This window comes from Falco naumanni, chromosome 7, assembly GCF_017639655.2.
Source record: "Falco naumanni isolate bFalNau1 chromosome 7, bFalNau1.pat, whole genome shotgun sequence".
In the NCBI taxonomy this organism is placed as follows: Eukaryota; Metazoa; Chordata; class Aves; order Falconiformes; family Falconidae; genus Falco; species Falco naumanni.
Genome location: NC_054060.1, coordinates 3,845,463 through 3,866,653, shown reverse-complemented (window position 1 = coordinate 3,866,653; position 21,191 = coordinate 3,845,463). Strand labels below are relative to the sequence as shown.

General features: G+C 50.4%; 1 protein-coding gene across 1 annotated transcript in view; it reads left to right on the top strand.

The window, feature by feature from the left end:
* Positions 1–8,967, top strand: part of ADAMTS7 (ADAM metallopeptidase with thrombospondin type 1 motif 7) — a 50,738-nt gene extending 41,771 nt beyond the window's left edge. Inside the window, exon 24 of the mRNA XM_040601699.1 lies at positions 7,124–8,967. Coding sequence (XP_040457633.1) covers positions 7,124–7,296 — 173 coding nt within the window. The 3' untranslated portion in view covers positions 7,297–8,967. The remainder of the gene's footprint in view (positions 1–7,123) is intronic.
* Positions 8,968–21,191: the final 12,224 nt, after the last annotated feature.

Below are 21,191 nucleotides of genomic sequence, written 5' to 3'. Positions count from 1 at the left end.
ATAAATTAATTGAAGATTACACAGAGGTTATTTTTAAATATGCCCGTCATTTTACAGCTGCATCCAGCCGCGAGCGGAGAAGATAGGCTTGGCCATGTCCTTAGATGGCTCCCGGGGAGCATTGCAGCCCGTCGGGCACCCAGATACCTCGGTGCGATGTCCCAACAAGGCTGGGGGCGTTTGTCTCGCTCCGTGGTGGGATGAGGAACTCAAATGCAACTCCAGCTCAGGAAAACCTGCACGGGGGCTGAGAGCCATTGCTCTTGCCCGTGCTAGCAGCAGCTGGGAAAGCCCTGTGGCATCTTGCTGGTGTCTGGGGGGGCGAGGGGGACATCGCTGTCCTCCTGACAGCACAACCTGGGTGATAGGAGCAGGAAGAGCTTTGCTGGACCTCGGGCAGGGCTGCCGGGGAGATAAGAGCAGCCTCTGGCTCAGGAAAGCCCGTTGCTTCCTGATTTCCAGCCGTGCTGAGCTTCGAGCCCCAGCAGTGCTCTCACACCCACGTCAGCCACTCCTGTTACCGGATCATTTCTTGTAAGTCAGAAAGCTGGGAAAAAACCCTCACACCATGTTTATTTCTGTCTTTGAGTACTACACTTTGTTTTCTGTTCATCTTGGAAAGGACCTGGCAGGTCCCACGTGAGAGCTCAGAGAAACCAGCGCCAGTTTATCCAGCAGGTCAAATGGTTTTAAAACACAGAAGCAGCAGTTGCTTTATGTTGGAGGAGGATGCTAACGGGGGGAGCCGAGCTGCAGTCACCCCACTGCTGCAAACATCGTGGCTGTGCCTGCACGATGGCTTTTGGCCAGACCCCGTCAGCGATGGGTGAACCCAGCCCTGGTCAAGACCAAACGTGGGGTGCTCATTGTGGTAAAAGTCACAAAATTAAGAATTTTCCTCGTGCCTGTTTCTCTTACTGGGTGAGTCTGGGAGTTCTCCAAATTCACCCCAAAGCGGGTGCCGAGCAGGTGATGGTTCTTCGCTCCAGCCAAGGCACCTTAGCAAACAGAGCTGTTCCCCAGGGGTGCTCAGGCTGTAAATACCAAAGGAATTAAGGTAAAGCATTCAGCTGGCCCAAGAACAAATATGTCTAAACCAGCCGTGGGTACAGTTTCCCTGGGAATCAGACAAAGGTTTTCAGCCAGCGGGAAGGGATGGAGTTCAGCCTCGTGTCCTGGGAGCAGCCAGCTCAGGGGACCGTGTTTGGTTGGGCTGTGAGAGGGGCAATGCCTCGGGGGGTGTCCGGGAGCAAAGCCCCCCAGCTCACACCAGGGACATAATGGGATGAATTCCAGACACCCAGCACCCTCTTCAACTGCTGCCGTTTGTGGTGCTCCAGGCTCATTATCCAGGGTCTGGCTGTATTTCTAGTTGCCTCAAGATTAATTGGCAATTAAGCGTTATATTCCTGCTTGCTTTGAGTAGGGAAATGAAATTATTCATGCTTCTGCATGTGGCTGAGTTTGTCCGCGAGGGATACATACTAGAAATAATTGCAGCAGATTCCAATTTTCTCTGTCATTTGAGCATGTAAGTCTGTATTCAAGTGGCAAAACAGGGAGGTGCTGCTGAGCAACTCGTTAAGTGCCCTTTATTTACTGCTAATTAACAACAGGTGTTAATGGAAAAAAAGGGTGCTTAGGAAAGGATTCCCCTTTTTTATGAAATGTAGGAGAAATGAAAGTTACACATTTTAGCCTTACAGAGAAACAGGCTTTCGCTGCCACAGGCTGGCAGAGTCTGCTCAGGTGGCCCCATGTGGGTCCTGCCTGCTGAGGGGCTTGGTGCAGGTGCCAGGTCCGGGCAGTAACGGTGCTGTGCCTGTCCCCTCCAGCGTGCCCCGATGCCAGCCCCAGCCCGTCCACGCCACCTCTGCACAGCGGCTCCCATGAAAACCTGGGCAACAGGAGACAAAAATGTAATAACTGTCAGGCAGGCGGAGCAGGAGAGGCACATTGCCTCGCCGTGATGAGAGCAGTAGCGTGTCCGTATCGCCGTGCTGCACGCTTCTTGTGTAATGACCTTGGTGTGACCAGTGGTGGTGGGAGATGCTTCTCCTCCCTCCTTGGCAACTGCTGAGCAGATTCAAGCTTTAGAAAGCATAAATCCCAACAGACCTCAAGCAGCCAGTGCAAGAAGTTAGGAGAGTGCAAGAATCTGCTTTTCTTCTGCCTTGGGCACAGCTGTGAAGGCACGGGGCACCCGGTGCTGGCACCCAAGGGACCTGGCGGCTGCAGCCCAGGCTGCTCTGCCAGGAGCCTCTTGCCCAGTCTCTGGTAACAGCCTGGCAGGGAGGAGGCAAAGCCTAATCCATGACACACGATTAACCCTTACTTAACTTTTTGGAAAAATCTCCAGAATACATCAAAAGTATTTTTTCTCTCTGCTGAACATCTTTCATGAACATGAAAGACATTGGCCTTGGCCTTGAAGTGCTAAAAACAGAGAAAGCAAGGACAAAAATGAAGAATGGAGCTTTACCCGTGGCTGGAGGAAAAACTGCGCTCAGCCATGGCAGTCGCGTTCTTGGGGTGCTGCCTGGAGTCGTTTGCTCTCGGTCTTGAAGCTGCGGAGGGCTCAGCGCTGCTGCCAGGTGCCGTTACCCTGCCTGACCTTCGTGTTGCAGAAGCGGCAAAGGCTCCGGAGATGTGACACAGCTGCCTGCTCATGCCCCATCGCTTCTTGCAGAGTTGGCTGTGGGAAGCTTTGGACACGGTGTGTTTGAAGTGGGTTTGGATTTTGGAGAGGAAGGCAAGGTCGTGGTCAGCGACTCATTTTGGCAGAGGTGGCTTTTTCTCCCCTTCCCTACCCTCATGAGAGGGAATGGGAAGACAGCGTGGAGCATAGGGAGAGTCCTGGCTCTGCCGCGGCTCTTCAGAAATGAGAATTTCTCTCTGTTGGATCCAGGGGCTTTAAAAAATGAATAATCACTCTCAACCTCTTAGAGCGCACCAGCATTTTCCTCCCCCTGGTCTGTAATCCGCAGACTGGATGCTCAGGGATGCTCGATGGATGCTCTGTGACAGTCCTGCGTGAGACGTGCCGGGAGCAGCAGGGCTGACACCTGAAAACTGGTGGGGTTTTGTGCTTTTCTCCCAGTTTTCCCAGTTGTGGGCATGTGCCTGTGCAGGCAAGCCTGGCAGGTGAGTGTACAAGGCACGCGTGCTGACCAGCAACCGCAGCTCTAGTGTTGCCTTCGCCAGGGCTCGTTCCCAGGGCAGGACACCGTGGGCCCCGGAGCAGGAGCCTGGGATAATACTTGTTAAATTTGTCCCTGACTCTGAGAGCATCCCAAAGGCCAGAGGTCAGCAGCTTAATTCTCTGGTTTTGCTAGCTCAGCTCTAAGCTCAGCTTTTCCTTGTTTTAACAAAACCTGTTCCAGGAAGTTTATTTTTCCTGAGCATAAAAGTAAATGCTTAGGTCTGTATGGCAGAAGCTTAGATGAAATTTAAAGCAATTTCCATGCCAACTTAAAAAAACAACCAAAAAAAAAAAAAAGTGGGGGTTTTCAGTTTCTAATGTGCTGACTTAGCCTGGATTTTAAAAGCCCTGCTTTAAGCTGTTTCTTTAGACTAAAATTTGGCATAGATTTGAACATTGGAGCGTATGGTCAAATGAAGTGTTAGGATTAAATAATAAAAAAAAATATCGTTACTAGAAAAAAAAAATAGCAGTAAAAGGATTAAATGAAAATTGGGTCAATTCTGTAGGGACCCTCTCTGAAGAGCTGACAAATTAAGTACTTATTACAGCTTCCCTTGCCCAAGACCAAATTCCGGGGAGGAATCACGAGCTCAGCCAAGATTTTCAGACCTGAGCCTGACCCCGCACACATCCTCGCTGAGACGCCACATCAGAGCGAAGGCCGGGCCGATCCAGGAAAATGATGAGCGCGCAACAACTCCCATTGACTTCATCTTCTTAAAATGCTCTGGAAACCCGGATCCTTGCGGGGTCTCGTGTAAGGTCAGCAGATTAGTTGCAGCAATGCCTCCAGCCATGGGTGGTGGCTCTTCTCCACCCTCCGTGGAGCCCGTCCCGGCTGATATTCCGTGGTAAGCTCGTACCTTTGCAGATCGTGTGGTGTACAAAGAGAAATAACTCCTGGCAGGAGACCGGTGGGCTTATTTATGCCTGTGTACAGGTAGTGCAGGTACAGGATTTTCCTACCAGCACCCAGGATGTTGACCCATTGGAAAAGGGTCAAAAAAGAGCTAAACCACCATCACCTCTGGTCCTGGAAAGCGACCTTCCAGTGAGAGGCTCCAGAAGCCCAGCCATCACAGCTCTTTCAAGGGAAGGCAGGAGGCAACTTGGTTGTCATCCATAAATAGCTTTCTAAGAAGACCGTTGCGATAAGCAGAGAGCTCGTGAGCAGAAACGAGCCCAGCAAGGCACAGTGGCAGTGTGCTAAAAATACCAAGGCACTCAGCGGGGGTCTGCCTCAGCACGGCATCCCCCCAGGAGCATCGCCCCGGCTGCAGCGCTGACCCTCCGAGACGCTGGTGACATTCCCGTCCATCCATGCGGTATTTTTAACAGAGTTCTTCTAAACGCTGTGGAGTTTTTACTGCTGTTACATTTGCTCTGTGCAACACAGCGAGTAATTACCTGCCCTGGAGCACGCCAGCCCCGTCCTTGCTAGCCAGGAGCTGACGGTGCGTTTTCCATCTCTCCTACCCAATATTGCTTTCGAAACCTGTAAGTCAGACCACCCTGGCTTTCTAAATCCCACGGGAAGCACAGGCTGGGCAGGTGGGGGTTACCCAGCGGTCATGCCCCGGTGAAGAGTCAATGATTACCGAGTCCTAAGGTGGAGGAGGGAGAGGTGGCTGAGGTGGGTGTGCTGAGCTGGAGCTGGGCACCAGCTTTTCTCTCGTCATCAGCCACCCCGGAGGTGTTCTAGCATCCCTGCTCGAGATATCCCTGTCCTGCAGCATGTGCAAACATGTATTCGTGTGCTCGAGTGTCCCAATGCAAAAGGGCTCTGTGGGTTCGAGGGGATGCTGTGGGGAGCTGCAGGGATGCTCCCGGGAATACCATCCCTGAGACCCCAGTGGAGCATCACACGAGCAACCGCTTCCCTTTTCCCAACCGGCTCTGGTGCAGCGTGGTTGCTCTCATGGTCTGGGGATGTGTGTCGCTCCCAGCCCAACCCTCCCCGGGCTTGACAGCGATTTCTTGTCCGCTGTGCTCAACCAGCAGGAAAAATCCCCATCATCTGCCAGCACCCAGGGGGCTGGACCAAACCCCCAGCCTGGGAGTGTAATGCGGGGCTGGGATCCGGCGCTGGGTCCCGGTCTGTCGGCAGCTGTTGGATCCAACAGCGCTGGCAGGCAGCAGCTTCTGTGCTAAATGGTTTCTTCTATTGCCAGGCAGAAAGAGCTGTTGCTCGAGAGGAAGGGAGGAAATACCTCTACTGAAATAGAAAATTAATTTTAGATCAGTATAGTGACCTCCTGCCTGATGGGCTGGGGGAGGGGGGAGGGCTGTGATTGAAATCCCAAATGGGGGGAAAAGTCTCTGTTCAGCATCTGCCGTGGCCTTTGCGTTAACGGCTGCGGGTCGGCTCGTCCCCGTGGGAATCGGGCAGCAGCCTTTCCCTGAGCAAAGCCTTTTGTTCGCAGAGGGGAGATGGCGAGGGGCAACGGTCAGCAAGAGCTCCCTCAGCTCAGTTCTAGTGTTTCCCCAGCAGAAAAGAGTCCTGAGGAAGAGAAAAAAGCACATTTTCTTGCCCCGCTTCTGCATCGGGGGGGGGGGGGCATAGTGTAATGTAGTGTGTGCTGGGTGAGGGGGGGCCTTGGTAGGATCTGCTTGGCGTGGTCCCAGGCAGAGGGTGTCTGGGGAGAGGCAGGGCAGGGGGACCAGGGTGTCAGCCCCGTGCGTCCACCCTGGGGAGCATCGACTCTGCCCTTTATCAGAGAAGAGCTGTCATTTATTTTAATCACTTGTACACAAGGTAAGATTAGATAGAGCTGATGTGATTTAAAGAAGTCTTACGCAATTAGGTGAGGCGCTGGAGGCTTGCGCTTGTTTTGATATAAAATAGAAAAGGAGTAAACTCAAAATTAAAGCAAACCAACTATATATTCTTATGAACAATGGATACTTGGTGATTGGTCTCTGACGCTGTAACTAAGCCAAGCTGCAGCCTGTTTGAACCTGGTCTGGCTGGTGACGGAGCTGGGAGCCGCTGCTGACAGCCCAGGGGAGGGCTGTCCCCTCCTCACTGCATGCCACGCCATCCCATGGGATGCACAGCACCGTGGTTTGCACAGCGTCATGGTTTGTACAACACCGTGATTTGCATGCGGTGGCAGGTGTGAGAGTGTTTTGGGGTGGTGGGATGCTCCATCCTATTGCACCCCAAGGGCAAGGTCTCTTTGGGACAGCACTCACATCTCCCCCCGTGCTGTGAACCTGAGCGTTGGACATAACGCCCCAATGTGGCGCTCCCGGCCCCGGAGAGGGATTTGTGATTTCCAGACTGTTTGCAGAGAGGAAGTACTTTCTGCAAACAGTTTGCTCAGCCTGTGAGTGACTCAGCTGGGGCGGCCAGGCTGCGACCCACGGCCATCCCAGCCACTGCTGCAGCTGGCCCGGGCGCTGCCGCCGCAGCAGGACACGGTGCTGGCACCGCAACCGCGGTTCCCAAAACAAAGCTCGTCCTCAAAGCAGCACCGATGTTGTTTTGAAGTTTGCAAGACACCTGCAGGAAGCAAACTAGATGGTGCCGGTTCTCGAAATAATCTAAGCACAATGCAAAGCAAAATGAATGGTCGCCTTTGTGCTGCGTCCTGCTGGCGGTGTGGGGAAGGCTGGGGACTGGGAGGAGATGTCACTGCGGGGAGGTTTGTCACCTCTCTCAGGCTTCCAGCAGAGACCCTCCACCCCAGGAGCGAGCCCTGGGCTCGGCCCCACACCCCCTTCGCAGCTACCCCAGAGAGATGCTGCAGCGGGTGTTATTTCTGCTGGCAATTGGAAACAGTGAGGATGCTCGGTGCCCCGGTGAAGGTGGGCTCTGCGTTTGTCTCTGCCGACTGCCTGCCGATTTCTGCATCAGATGCCCGAAAACCGCGCACCGGCAATAACACTGTGCTTGTCCTCTTGCCTCCCCTCCAGGCTTCGTCTGCGAGCGCGACCGCTTGACATTCAGCTTCTGCCAGACCCTGCGGGTCCTGGGAAGGTGCCACCTCCCAACGGTCCACCTCCAGTGCTGCCGCAGCTGCCGCCAGCACGGGCACCCCGTGGCACCCGGCCGGGACCGTGGGGATGAGCGGGCCTCCAGAAGGTGACAGAATTGTCCCCGAGGGTGAGAAGCACCAGGACCCGTGGTGGCTTCTGGAGCAGCGTGGTGGTGGTGGAGGGAGCTGGGTCACAGCCAGGACTTGTGGCTCTGCCTCGTCCCACGGCAGCGCCGGACGGTGCCGCCTGTGAGCGGCGCAGTGCTCTTTCAAAACACGGGGAAGGCTTGATTTCTTTTATTTGTGCTACACTATAACGGTGCTCAAACCATCGGTCTGAAAAATAAGGTCTGGCATGGGCTGGGTGTGCAGGTCCCGCTGGTCCCATGGGAGATGCTGGGGCAGCTGGGACCCTCTGTCAGGGTCACGCTGCCACTGGGCGACCGGTGGGGAAACATTTTGGGGAAGGGAAACCGAAAGCAGCAATAATTCGGGGAAGATCTTTCAGAAATGCTTATGGTGCTATCACTTGACATTTCCAGCCTCTTGATGGTGTTGGCAGGCCAGCACAAAACTCTTGACTTTTATTATTATTTTTATATATATGAAGTGAGCATCTAGCATTCCACCAGTACAGCCAACTGTTTGGGTTAGGGTGTTTTTTTTTCCTTAAGGGACTTGAAGCTGGCAACCCATTTCTGTAATTTTCATTAAAATGTTTACACACTGAAGCTAAATAGCCGTAATTTAAGAAATGGAGACGGGGGAGAAGAATAAAGGATTGGCTTCAGTTACCCTCACAAGGCCAGGGCTCACAGTGTGTGCAAAGGCTCCGTACCCTCGTCTCCCCACTGCTGGCTTTCTCTGCCAAAGCCACTGCCCAGAGGGGACGGCCAGGGACACCAAAGCACGAGTGAAATGACGCATTGTGCATCCCTTTGCATGTATTTGTGAAGGAGAGGGAAAGCTGCTCTGGCCCAGGTGGTGAGCAGCGCGTCCCCTTCGCTGCATCCTTCCTCATGAGCAGCAAAGTACTTATACCCCTGGATTTCTGTATGCAGTTACGGTGTAGCAGTTTAGTGGTCGGTTAAGGTGTTTTTCTGTGTTCTTACAAGCTAAAAACCTTTTCTCCTGCTTATATAGATTCACCTCTGTTAAGGTTAGCTGAATCTCTTAACTAGGATATCCAATATTGTACGGGGAGTGGCACTTGGCCGGCACAGCCCTTACTGCCCGGTCTGGGAGTGTCGTGTGTTAATCCCTCCCTGTCCTAGGGAGGATTTGCTGTTAGGTTGATCCCAGGAGGAGGGTCAGGAGCATTTAGGTAGGAATTCCTTTCCGTATTACCCTTCAGGCTATGGAGGACACCCAAAAACTGGGATACCATGAAGGCAATCCTCCTTGCATGGAACGGAGAAAGGCTGGAGCCGAGCATCGGCCGTGCCGCGGGTACAATGCGGCCGCACAGCCCGGGGCATGTTTCTTCTTCACCTCTGCTGTGGGGAGCAACGTTCGGTCCCGTAACAGGGGAAATTCCTTTGTGTAATTTGTATGTAAAGCACAAGCCATGACTTCAGCATTTGTGTTTGATTCCTCTCCAGCGTGGTGTAAATGTTTATGTTTCAAGAGCTTGTGTTCAGTCCTGTTTTCCTTCTCACTGGCACCACCCGTCCCATGCTACCATCATGCTCCCAGGTTTTGCTGTGGGATAGCCACTAAATATGTTGGGGTTTAATGGCTATGGCTCACGAGTGTGTTAAATTAAACAGTTACTGAAGGAAATGGTAGGGTTTCATATTTTCCCTTCCCCTTGAGGGAATTTCAAGGGAATTTTCACTGAAAATGCAATTAAGTGGAGATGGTTTCGTTATGGGCGACACCAGGGGTATGATTATTCTCTTAGCTGCAGCAGAAAGGGGGAGTCAGTTTGCATCTGAAAATCATTTAAGGGCAACTGGGATTTGTGTGATTAATGTGAGCTGAGCCGATGGGGTAAGGGCTGGCAGCCCACTGGTGACTTGCACATCAAAAGGCTTCAGCCTCTGTGCTGTGTTGTTGCCTGCTCTGGTTTTGCAAACCATTTTGGTGGCAACCCAGCCTGGTGAGCCTCTCCTGCGGTACCTGCCCGTGCACGGGGTCACATCCGCAGCTGGGATGAGGGCACGGGATAATCCCTCCCGTGGGAGACCCAGCCAAACCCATGGCACCGTCTGTCTGAGCAATGGTGTCGGGGATGCCAGAGGAGCGATCGCAGCCGAGGGGAGGACCCAACAGCAGCTGCTGTTTCATAACTGCTTCAGCCTGGCCAAACGTAAACCTTTGGGAACGCACTGATGACCCAGGCCCTAAATCAAAGGCACTGAGCTTCTGCGAGAGCTCCGTGCACCCTGGCGAGCAGGTTTTCTTGTTAGCCCGGCCCGTGTTCCACACACCCTCGCGTGGAGCCGGTCCCTGAGCATCCCTGGCTGGCACAGCCACAGCTGCTGGTTCATGGCCACAGCATGATGCCCACCAGTGCCTTCGTGTCCCTGCAGCCCCATCTGGGCTGGGGCTCTGTGGCACAGGGAACCGCAGCAGCCAGGGAAAACCTTCCTCCTTCAACCCAGAAACCTTTCTGTTTTGAGAAGGGCCAAGCCTGACACATCTAAAGCCCCGGGTTTGCGATGGCTTTCAGCTGTCACAACACAGCGGTGGGGCTGGGGTGTCCCCCTGGGAAGGTCTGAGCAGAGCCGGTTCCCAAGCACTCAGACCGGGAACAGCAGGAATTACTGTAAACCAAAAGCCCAGTTGTTCCCAAATTGCGGAGGCTTCTGATGGGTGCTGAGGCTGGAGAAGTTTGCGTCGCAGTGTGGGCATCTCCACTGGAAGGGCATTTCATCTGATTTTTAGCCACCTAATAAGCCCAGCCTCCTACAAGCACATCCATTGTATTATGAGTAATAATCACACACATCTTGCTTAAATACCTGCAGTATTTTTCACTGACACCTACAGCTTGGAAAACCAGCTGTAATGGTCAATGGAAAGCTCTCCAGAACTGGTGCAGTCGTGGCTTCCCGGCCGTGCCATCGCTGGCCCTGACTTGTCTGGTGACGGAATCTGCTTTAAGCCACGGGGATGCAGGGGCAGGTGCATGCAGAGCTCCTCGCCGCCAAGCCAGACCTTTCTCAGGAGCAGATCTGGATATTTACTCACTCGGCTTTGTTAGTATCCGTGTTTTCACTTGCTCCTTGTAGCCAAGGAACTAACTAGAAATGCCTTTTTTTCCCTTCTTCTTTTAAAGATGCTTTTATTAATGTGTTGACACCAGAAGGATGTTACTCAGAAATAACTGCTGCAGTAGTGTGCAAAGAAAAGCAGGAAAGTCATTATGAATCAAAAGATGTTTGAAATAGAAAGATGCTTTTCCCCAGGGTATCTAAGGATGGTTTGCCAGGAAAGCAAGTTTATCCTTTTTGCTAGGTTAATTAGAGCAGAGGATGAAAGAGAAAAGCAGGAATATGTCACCCCACCCCCCATTGCAGAGTTCCCTGAGCTCTGTGCCCGGTGTGACCGCTGTCCTTAGCCAGACCCCAGCAGAGCAGAAGGAAGCCACTGGTCACGCTGAGAACACGCGTGTGTTCGGCTGGAGACCCTGGCAGAGCCTTCCCCTCCGAGCCTCCCCCAAATCCCAGTGCAGACAGAAGGAAAGCCCTAAGTCATGCTTTTCATTAGCGGTACAGGATGCGTGGTGACCAGGATGCATTCACTTTGTCATTGTAAGATACTTTTGGTTCATTACTTCAGAAAGACCCCATTGAAGACCAGCGCTGCAGAACTCGCATGCTTCATTTGGTGCACAGTAAAGGGGGGGATTCCCGCTCATTGTCAGCCGTAGCAATGGGGGTGTCGAGGTCTCTCCGACCTTTGGCCACTCGGTTTTACTTGGCCTGTTTGAAAAACATTTGGTTTCTCCGCTAAGCCTGTCGGAGGCTACAGGGAATTTTGTTCTTGCAGCCTGGTTGCCTCCCAGCACCGGCTGGGTGTCTGCACTGGGTTGCCTGGAGCTGAGGGCTGGTTTTTAAGGCAGGAATGTACATTTATACAAATATAGGCAAGCTTAATGACAACAGCAACCAATACCGAAGCTACATCTCTGCTCTCGGATGAGGGTTTTTTTTTAATTTTGTGCCATTGAAGACTTCTTTGGGGTGTGTGGTGTAGACTGTGTCTTTCTCGGCAGGCAGCTCAGGCTGATGGAGACCTGCTGAGTCTCTGCACATACACATATATAGGTATGTATATATACATATATAGGTATATATGCAGCAAGACCCCTCGCTGTCACCGCTGCTAAGATAGGGAATTGGGAAAGCAAGTGTGATGTTTGCAAGGTGAGTTCGTGGCTCAGCTTGAGCAGCTGGAGGGTCCCTGGGCTCCACTTGCCAAAGTGCTAGAGGGGGTGACCAGGGGCTGCAGCCAAAATTGAGCAGAAATGAAGAAAAGCAGAGATCACTGGGATGTTGAGGATGGAGGAAGAAACAGCTTTGGGCAACGTCATGCACGTAGCTACCGTTAGTCCCACACTCAGGTTTAGTAGCCCCAGTCTGCCCGGGAGTTGTCAAGATACTTTGTCAGTAAGAGTATTTCCTTTTATTTGATAAAAGACAGACATATTTTTATGTTTAAGAATATATTCAGGGAAGTAAGTGGCTGAAACAGGTCCTTGTGAGCCAGGTCTTTGGTAAATACCTGACTGCACTGGAGTTTGAAAACAACTGTCCCTTCACATTCAAATGGCTTCAACCCCAGGGACTTTGGAAGGGAGAGGTTGGAGGGATCCAGACAGATCTGGCTCCCCCCAGCAGATGTGGGGTTTTGGCCAAAAGTTGTGATGCTCTGTCTTAAAATGGTTGCCATGGTGCTGGCAAATCTTGGGTACAGATACTGCAGGGGTCCTGAGCTCAAGGGTCCTGTCGGTGCTTGGAGATCTGAGAGCATCCCTCCGCAGGAATCTCCAGGGTGGCTATCGATCCCAGGGCAGCTGCCTTCTGCGCTACTTTAAAAATCAAAACCTAAATGTTTCAGCATCTTTTAAAGAAGGGAAGAGCTGAGGGGAAGTGAAAGACAAAATTCTGAGTAGTGGAAAAAGGTAAAACCCAACACAACCCAAATACAGAAAATTTAAACCAGAAAAGTTGATATTTTTGGCAAGTAAAGCTTCCCAATGATTAGGAACTGCCTTTCCAAAATTCTTCTAAGAGGTTGCACTGAGCTTCTAGATTTTAGATTTATCCTGTTCCCAAAGTAATCCAATGCCCAAGCTGCCTTGGAAGCCGGGCTGAGTTGCTTTAGGAAAACAAATGCAGCCACGATCTGTCCAAGCCTCCTCCGCCAGTTCCTTCCCCCGTGCCCCCTGGGCACCTGGCTGACCCCAGCCCCCCCGTACACCCAGCACCAAGCTCTGACAGACACTCCTAAGTAGTCTTGTCCGATATTTTCCACAGAGGAAACAGAACAAACAATATGGTTTTGGAGGAGGATTTCAGCTAAGTTTCCTGCAATCTATTGTAACCTCCAGCTGGTACTTACCGAACGGGGAAAGAATTGCTCACAGGTTTCACTTGACGGTTTTTGGACTCACAGATGATAAATCCAAAGAAGGCGGATTTGGAACAAGGGAAAACTTTAATGTTGCACAGGCTTCATTCTCGAGAAAATGTTAATGGAGTTAATTTAAAAAATAACTTGATTCTGGAGCCAATCAACTCCAAAGTGTACATTTCAAATGCTCGTCTCAGATGTGGTTTGGTAGCTGGAGGCTGTTAGAGCAGCTTGGGGTGCACGGGGGCTATTACGGGCGGCTCAGACAAAAACAGAAGATGATTTAAGTTTGTCTTAAGTTTAGTGCAAATTCAGGGTGAACTAACCCCCTTAGCTAGGCCACTTGCTGCTTCACAGTAATATTTAAACCTGGTCAGTTGGCTGTGTTCATTACAGAAATACTGATTTATACAAAAGATCTTTCTTCCCAGATTTTACTGTTTTCCAGCCTGCAGCTGTGGCTCCTGTTCCAGCTGTCCTGACATCCACAAAACTGAACTTCCAAAGGGCTTTGCCTGGTTTTCTTCAGAACCAATTGTAAATATAAAACCTCCCTGAAATATTTTTAGTTTCCCCATAGGCTTTCAGTTTGTCCTTTTATTTAAACATTTGATTTTGCTACAGGTCAGCCAGGTAACCCATTGACATCAAGGCACCATTGAGGCTGGCTGTGCTCAGCACTGGGGAGGCACCAGAGTCCCCAGTTCTTCTCCCACCTCCATCCAGCATCTTTTTAACAACCTTTTCTCACCCCCATCCTTACTAGAGGTAGGAGTAAATTGGCCATCTCCACACCATGTCCAATGGGGGAGCCCGGTCCAGCCCAGTTTCTGGAGACAGATGGCAGGTGTTATTTAAAAAAAAAAATTTGTAAGATGTGAAAGCTGCTTTTTAGTGGGCAGTAAACAACATGGGCAAGAACTGGGTTAGAATCCGGTGGGAAATTGATGAAGAAGGCTTGTGACTTTAAAAGGAGACTGAAGCCAGTGTTGTTAAACCCCACACGGGCTGGGGAAGAGGAATGGAAGGTGGTCAGACCAAGCCCCCTGCCCTGCAGAGCTGCACAGTTGCATCATTACTTGCCCCAAGAGTGTTTTCGGCTGCCTGAGCAAGAATTGTCCCCAGGTGGTGATGGTGGGACAGGAGAGATTGGGAAGGGGAAGAGCCATACAGAACTATTAGATATAACTAAAATAATGAGGCCTTCTAAAAAAAGCTGAGCCCAAGGTCTTGTCCATCAGCACAGCTTAGTCAAAGGAAGCAGCTTGCAGAAGTTCATCAGTGCAAACTTATACTGAGCTCAGCCAGCTTTGCTGGGGAGGCTTCCCCAAGCAAGGAGAGACTTGGAAAACCAACGGAGATGTGAACCTGCTGAACCTGGGGTAAGGAAGCCTGGTGGCTTCAGCGTGAGCAGCAGGGAGAGGCCACGGGGGTACGGCAGACGTTCAGCATCGCCGGTGATGGGCAGGGGTGTTGGGTGCTCCCCAGCCCCGCAGTCACTGCTGGGCTGCGATTTCCCAGGGACTGGGCAGGGCTGTCCTGCAGGGTTTCTTTTTCCAGGGGAAAGAAAGGAATGGGAGTATTTTAAACAGTCACCTCGGCTGGTTGATGGGGAGATGCGTGACCAGGAGATGGGGGACCAGCAGCAGCATCCCAGCAATCAGCAGCAGGGTGGTGCTTGCAAACACTTTGAGGCTCCTCCTGATTGCAGCATCACAGAACCTACATGAAGAAGACATTAGGGCAGTAAGCTGTAGCTCGTGTTTTGCTGTTGCATCTATTTATTCATCAGGATCTCCTAAAAGCCTCTCTGAGAGGAGCCAGAGGCTTTTGGCCTCATGTTAGAAATCAGACCTCGTGCCTCCCTTGGTCACCTCCAGACATTTCCAAAGAGCTGGAGACAGGAAGGAACTGAGAGCTCATTAATTGGGAAGCAGCAGGCATTTTATGGAGGAGGTTGTTTATGTCTCTTATTAACAATAACACTTAAAACCCTTCCGCATCTCAAGAAGCAGCTGAGTCACCCTCTCAGAGCACCTGTGTTTTGCAGGCTCTTAAATCTTACCCAGGTGCTTCTGTCCACACCAGGTGATCTCATCTGGAGCATTTTAATTCTCAAAAAGCCAAAGACCTCATCAGTCCTTCATCAGCTGCAACAACTGGTTGGACTTGATGATCTTAAGGGTCTTTTTCAACCTAAACAATTCTACAGTTCTGTGATTCTATGACCAGTGATGGATGCGGTCCCACCTGAGCATGCAAGGAGACAACAAAGTCCACAAGACCCAGGAATAGCTCACAACATCCATCCATGCCTCTTCAGCTAAGAATGAGATGTTTTTATTTTCTCTTATTCTTAAAACCCTTGTACTACACAGAAAGGTTTCACAAGCATGGCCTTGAGGGTCAGAAAAGCAGAGGCCAGACAGCAAGAAAAGGATTTGAAGAATTTAGCTGTTTTATCTTTTTTTTGGCTTTTGTATGACGGCTGATTGCAGTCAGCTGCTCTGGGTGGGGGGCTCAGGCAGGGGAACAGCCATCGTCCAACTGCTTTGGGGTGCTGAGCCCCAGCAGTGCTCCAGCGGGTCACAGCCACCCCGGGGCTGCCATTGCAGGCAGCAGGGCTGTACAAATGGGTCATGGGGTTTGTTTGCAAAAACTTTACATGGGGGTGTATTAGTCACTACAGATGGTAAAGGAGCAGTTGCATATAGAGATCGAGCTACTTTTAGCATATAGGTATTTCTAAATATTTACATCCAGTGATGCTGAGCTCTCCTTGAAGCACAAATGCAAGTCAGCAACTGAGGGTCCCAAGGAGGTAAGCAAACGGTCCCTTTACCTCACAGTTTACACCTCGCTTGCAAGGACTTGCAGCCTGGTGATCTGGGATTGGAAATGTGATTTCAAATCTGTTATGTCCTCCCTGGAAAAACAGAAGCTGCTACAAATGCCTTTGCATGCCGCGGGAGCCCAGCAAAGGGGCAAGAGGACAATGCTGGCTCCTTCAGGAGGAACCGGAGGTGGGGAAGGGCTTGCCCCCGTGCTTACGCTGTGGTTTGAGGCTGCGCTGGGCAAGGCAGAGCCGTGGGGCAGGAGCTGACCCTGGGCTCGGGAAACTTCCCTCCTGCCAGGCGGGCGATCTGGGATGAAAGTGCCACACTAGCACCTGCCCTGGCTGAGGTGCCCATGCTGCACACCTGGTGGCAGGGGCTGCTGTGCTGTCTTCTGCTTCCTTTCACATCCCTGCAGATACTCCCTGGATTCCTCCGAGCCTCTGGCAGAGGTGTAACCCCCGGTGCCCGCAGTCCTGCCGTGAAAGGTGCCTCCTCTGCCGTGGGCAGGAGCAGAGTGCCAAAACCCTGCAGAAACCACCGCAGCTCACATCAGACTGCCAGCATTAGCTCCTCCACTTCCCAGTTTATCCACAGCTTCTCCAGCAAACACCTGGACTGCTCTCCAACCACATGAGATGCTAGCCTGGTGCCAGATACTGCCGAGGAGCGGGGCAGCCCAGCTGGGATACTGGGAGAGCATGCCGACTGAGATGGGCAGCAGGAGCCCGGGGCAGGGATGCTCCTCACCCAGCAGACAGAAATGACTGGTTGTAGTATCACTCTGTGGCTTGTTGGTGCCCTCTGCAGTCGGTTCTCCTTATTGAAAATGCAAAATATTAATAATAACAGGAAGGGACAATTTTACTACTTGCTGATAGTGAGGACAGTTACACGTGCCTGTCTTTCCGAGTTTCGAGAAACAGCCTATGTTCCTCAGGCACCTAAAATCCTCCCCAATATGACCCTCCTTGACCTGTTCCACCAGTCCATGACCTGCTCGCAGCCCGTTGCTCTGCTGCCACGCAGTGTGTGGCTTTGCCACCCGGGTGACCTCAAAACCCTGCGGCTGCGGTGGGAGCACAGCAGAGCCTCTGCCCACCCTGGTCTGCAGGGCAGCAGCGACAGGGAAAGACAAAGCTCCTAACCCCACTTTACATGGAAATGCTGAAAAATGTGCTGGCTCTGAAGCTACCCTCTGAGCTGACAGAGCCCAGCCCTGGGGAGCCACCTCCCAGTCCCCATCCCCGGAGGAACTGGCAATATTCCTGGTTTCAGAGACCTGCTTTAGAGATCAGATCCATTTTTCCTGAATTGCCACTCTGAAGAAAAACATTAGCCTCCATGCTCCAGCACAAAGCCATCAGTGCTAATGAACCCAGAATCAAGGAAGCGGAAACTGCAGGACCAAGGAAAGCCCTCTTACGGCCAGCACAGACTGGTCGAGGCTGGAAGGGGCCTCTGGAGATCATCCAGTCCAACCCCTGCTACAGCAGGTTCTCCCACAGCAGGTTGCACAGAGTCACATCCAGGCGGGTTTTGGATGTCTCCAGGGAAGGAGACTCCACAGCCCCTCTGGGCAGCCTGTCCCAGTGCTCAGTCACCTCAAAGTAAAGAAGTTTTTCCTTTATCAGCGCCCTGTTCCCTGTGCAAAGCTTTAGTCTGAGACAGGAACACCATTTCAGCGGCGCAGCCTGAGGCTGCACACAGGCACCAGGCACCCAGCAAACTACCAGGCAACTTATCCAAGAAGAGGAGCTGCATATCTCGTGGCTGCAGTACTTCACAAAACCATATTGCTCACAGCAGATATCTTCATTCTGAAAAGAAAATATCAACCCTCTCACTGGACAGCAGAAAAAAACCACCAAGTTCCAGGAAAACAGCTGGCAGATAATGCCAGTTCGCGTTCACAGGTTCATTTAACACATCCCTGTAGGGCATTTATCTTCCTATAGTAACCTCTTCAAAGTAGCGAGGCTGTAATGCGGGACGCGCTCCGGCTGCGCTGTGCAGTGATGCACTCTTGTTCCTTCCCCCAGATTTCAGAAAGTCAAACTGCCTGGGCAGTAAAATACATTCTGTGCAGGGATGCTTCGTTCTCCTGGAAGAGACAGAAGCGGAAGGAGGTGCCTTAAATCTGGTTCAAAGTTAAAAAAAAAAACAAATTTGCTTTTCCCGAATTGATTTTTTTCCAAGCCAGGGTTGAGGTTCTTTATTGATAAAAGTCCTTCCCTGGCACTTCTCCAGATCTGTTAGGCACAGGCGCATCCCTGCCTGCATCCTCTCCAGTCCTCTCTAGATGGGGTTTTCTTACTTTTTGGTCTACTGCAAATTCATTACTTAAGCAAATGTTTCCTAAGACCTTGGTTAGAATAACTCACTGCTTCCCAGGAGGTCTTCCTCATGTACCTCGCTCAAGACAGCCCGTCCCTGGTACCTCCAGGCAGCCGCCTGATGCACGCGTACATTCAGTAACACAAATCTGTGCTGGCGGGTGCTGAAACCCTGCGGGCACACAGCAGAAAGCTGTTACCAAAAATGACATTATATCTTGGAAATTATGTTTTACCACAGCTACATTTGCTGGCCTGGTTAGACCTCAGCTATACAGTATTTCTAGAAAATAGCATCTTTCAATCATCTGTCAAGCAAAACATCATCTGCAAAAATCCGTTTTAGTGGGTTTAGTAGTTTGAAATAGACCTGCGCTACTCAGGAAGCTAAACAAGCTGCAGATGTCCCACTTGTCACTTTATCTCAGTGTCACTGACACCAAGAAAATCCCTTGTGTAAAGCTTCCAGAACAACTGGGTCTTCAGAGCTGAAGACCTTCTCCGGGCAGGAATTTTGTCCCCCAACAAAAGTAAAGTTTTTAAAAACCCAGGTCACAAGCTCCGTCTATCACTGTGACTAAGCAGGAGTTAGCAATTGCAAGTGCAGCACAAGATGGTTCCCGGTTTCATGCAAAAGTCTTGGAAACCAAATCCATCTCTCAGGGAAGCTGCAAGGCTTTGCTGGACTTGTCCGGATGCAAATAGCCTGCGGGGTGGGCAGCTCTGAGGGTGTCTGAAGCAGCGGAAGCCGGCATTGCTGCAGGAGAAATAACACTCTGAAGTTCCATATTGGCATTTAGAAATATTTTAGCCATCTCTGTCCCGATGCCATCAGCAGCATGGAGACTGGGGCTACAGACGGCTTCCAAGCGCTCATGTGCAGCGAGATGCTGAACAGCACTTACCTGCTGTCCTCAGCCCTTTATGTGCAAATCTCACACTCACTTACCACATTACAAACCAGAAGCTGCTTATTTAAATTAAAGGTTATTTGAAACAGGTTGAGACTCTGAAAGGATGACTTGGAGCATTTTTGTGTTGGATCAGGGAATGGAATAAGATAACCCCCTTGGGATTAAATTTCTAGAGAAATAAAGCAAATCATTGCAGTTTCCCTCCCCCAGAAAAGCCTCTTCCTTTTCCCAAGGTATTTTTCGTGGTGTTTAAGGATATACTTACATGTAAGTTGGAACAGTTAGTGTAATTTGAGCACAAATTACCCTCCCAAAGCCTGCTGAATTTTGCGGGAGGCTTTGCTCGTGGTCAATAGGCTTTAAGCACACAACAGGCACCAGTAATTCTGCAATGCAAACCACATGGGTACGGGCAGAGCCCTCCCTCCTGCTCACAGACTTTCATCCCTTGAAAACTATTTAGCAGAAGCTTCCTCTGGGACATACGATTCAAATGAAAACTGATCCATCAAACAGCTGTCTCTGGACTGTGGCAAAATCCAAGTAGGGAATAGAAAAAGCAGCTGCACCTGCGGGTACATGGGGTGATGCAGAAGCAGGTACCACAGGATTGAGCACAGGTGGGGAAATCCAAAACCTCTCTGCATCCTCCCCCTCTGTGTAAAACCATTACTTTAAGAGATATCTCCCTCCTGTAACTATTTTTGAGGGGCAATGCCAGATGCATTGCAATTAAAGCTTTGCGTTCATTTCAGTGTAAAGCTGAAACTGTTGCCCGTTTCCTTCCTTTGATGAATGCTGACAAGCAGGGTCTCTGCTTACATAGCAACGGCATGAAGATGTGCTTGTCTGGTGCAAGGCACGTTTAATCAAAACAAGATTTTCTTATTTTTCTCTTGCTGCTTTCTATGTGGGAGTTGATCCATCAGTAAGAAGCTTCAACAGCTCATGGAAATGTCATCAAAATGGTGTATTGTGCTACAAAAATACTAAATTTCTTGCTTTTAAAAAAAAGAATTGTTATCAAGTGGGAAAGAAAATCCATTCAGTTTATAGGCCTACTAGAGCAGGACGTTATTTGATCATTCAGTCAATGGCATCCTGGTATGATGCTTAAAGAAGTATTTTCATTAAAATCCACCCAGGACAAGAAATATTCTCATGTAATAAATACCAACCAAAGCAAACAGTTATGTTTACATTTCTTGTCATTATAACATTTTAAAGTAATGCTTAAAAATATCAGAATGATTAAAAATGGCTTGGGTAGAAATAACTAATAAACTTTTGTCTTGTCAATCACCAGCACTCGATGCAAGTAGCTTTGCCACAGAGATTTCATCAAACCCACCCAAAGAGCAGTGGCAGAAGGAGCATCCAAACAACTGCCAACGTCAAAGGCATTTCACTTTTATACTTAAAATGCACTTCTGGTTCACCTGCAGCACGCTGAACGACAGACAGAACCACTCTAAAATTTAAGTGACACAAATCCAGATCTCTCTTGAATGCAGTATTCTTGAATACATCTCTTACTACAAACACGTAAGAGGGTTTAGGGGGTTTCTTCATTGCTTGAGTCTCACACTTGGAAACGGACCTCTCCCATCTAGTTCCTGGAATCTCGGCATGAAAGATCAAACCTGTGAGTTCTGGTGTAGCAAGAGACAAGGAGGAAAAAAAGGCATGTAATTGCTATTTTGAGATGTCTGGTGGTAACAAGTTTTCTCAAGGGATGAAAATTTTCTGAGAAAGTTTCTGCTTGAAGGCAAAAAATGTAAAATGTAGAACTGGAAGATAAAGAGACAGCTCTGAGGGAGAACTCCCCAGTCTCTAATGGCAGCTTTAAACCAGAGTAAACTGGAACTCCGATAAAGCAAATTATCTTTGCCCCCATATATTTACATCTTGGACCATTATTAAGCAGCCTACTAAAAGCAAAGACAAAGAGCAAACAGTAACAGCCTTGGAGCTGTGGTTACCCTCACCCTTGCCAGGAGCCTTGTGTGTTCTCAGCCATCCCCTGTGCCGGCAGCAGCCCAGGACCCGGGATACAGAAACCAGGCAGCTGGTGGGTGTGCTAGGCTTCCCTTCGAGGCAAAAGGACATGATCTTAAAGAATGAAAAAGGGAAAACAAAAAGAAGGAGGAAGGGAAGGCACAGGTTTTTTGAAAGCTCCTGAACACAGAGAGCAAGTCCAGAGGAGGGCCATGAAGATGATCCAGTGGCTGGAACACCTCTCCTACGGAAAGTCTGGAAGTGTTGGGGTTGTTCAGCCTGGAGAATAAAAGGCTCTGGAAAGACCGTACAGCACTTAAAGGGGGCTTATAAGAAAGCTG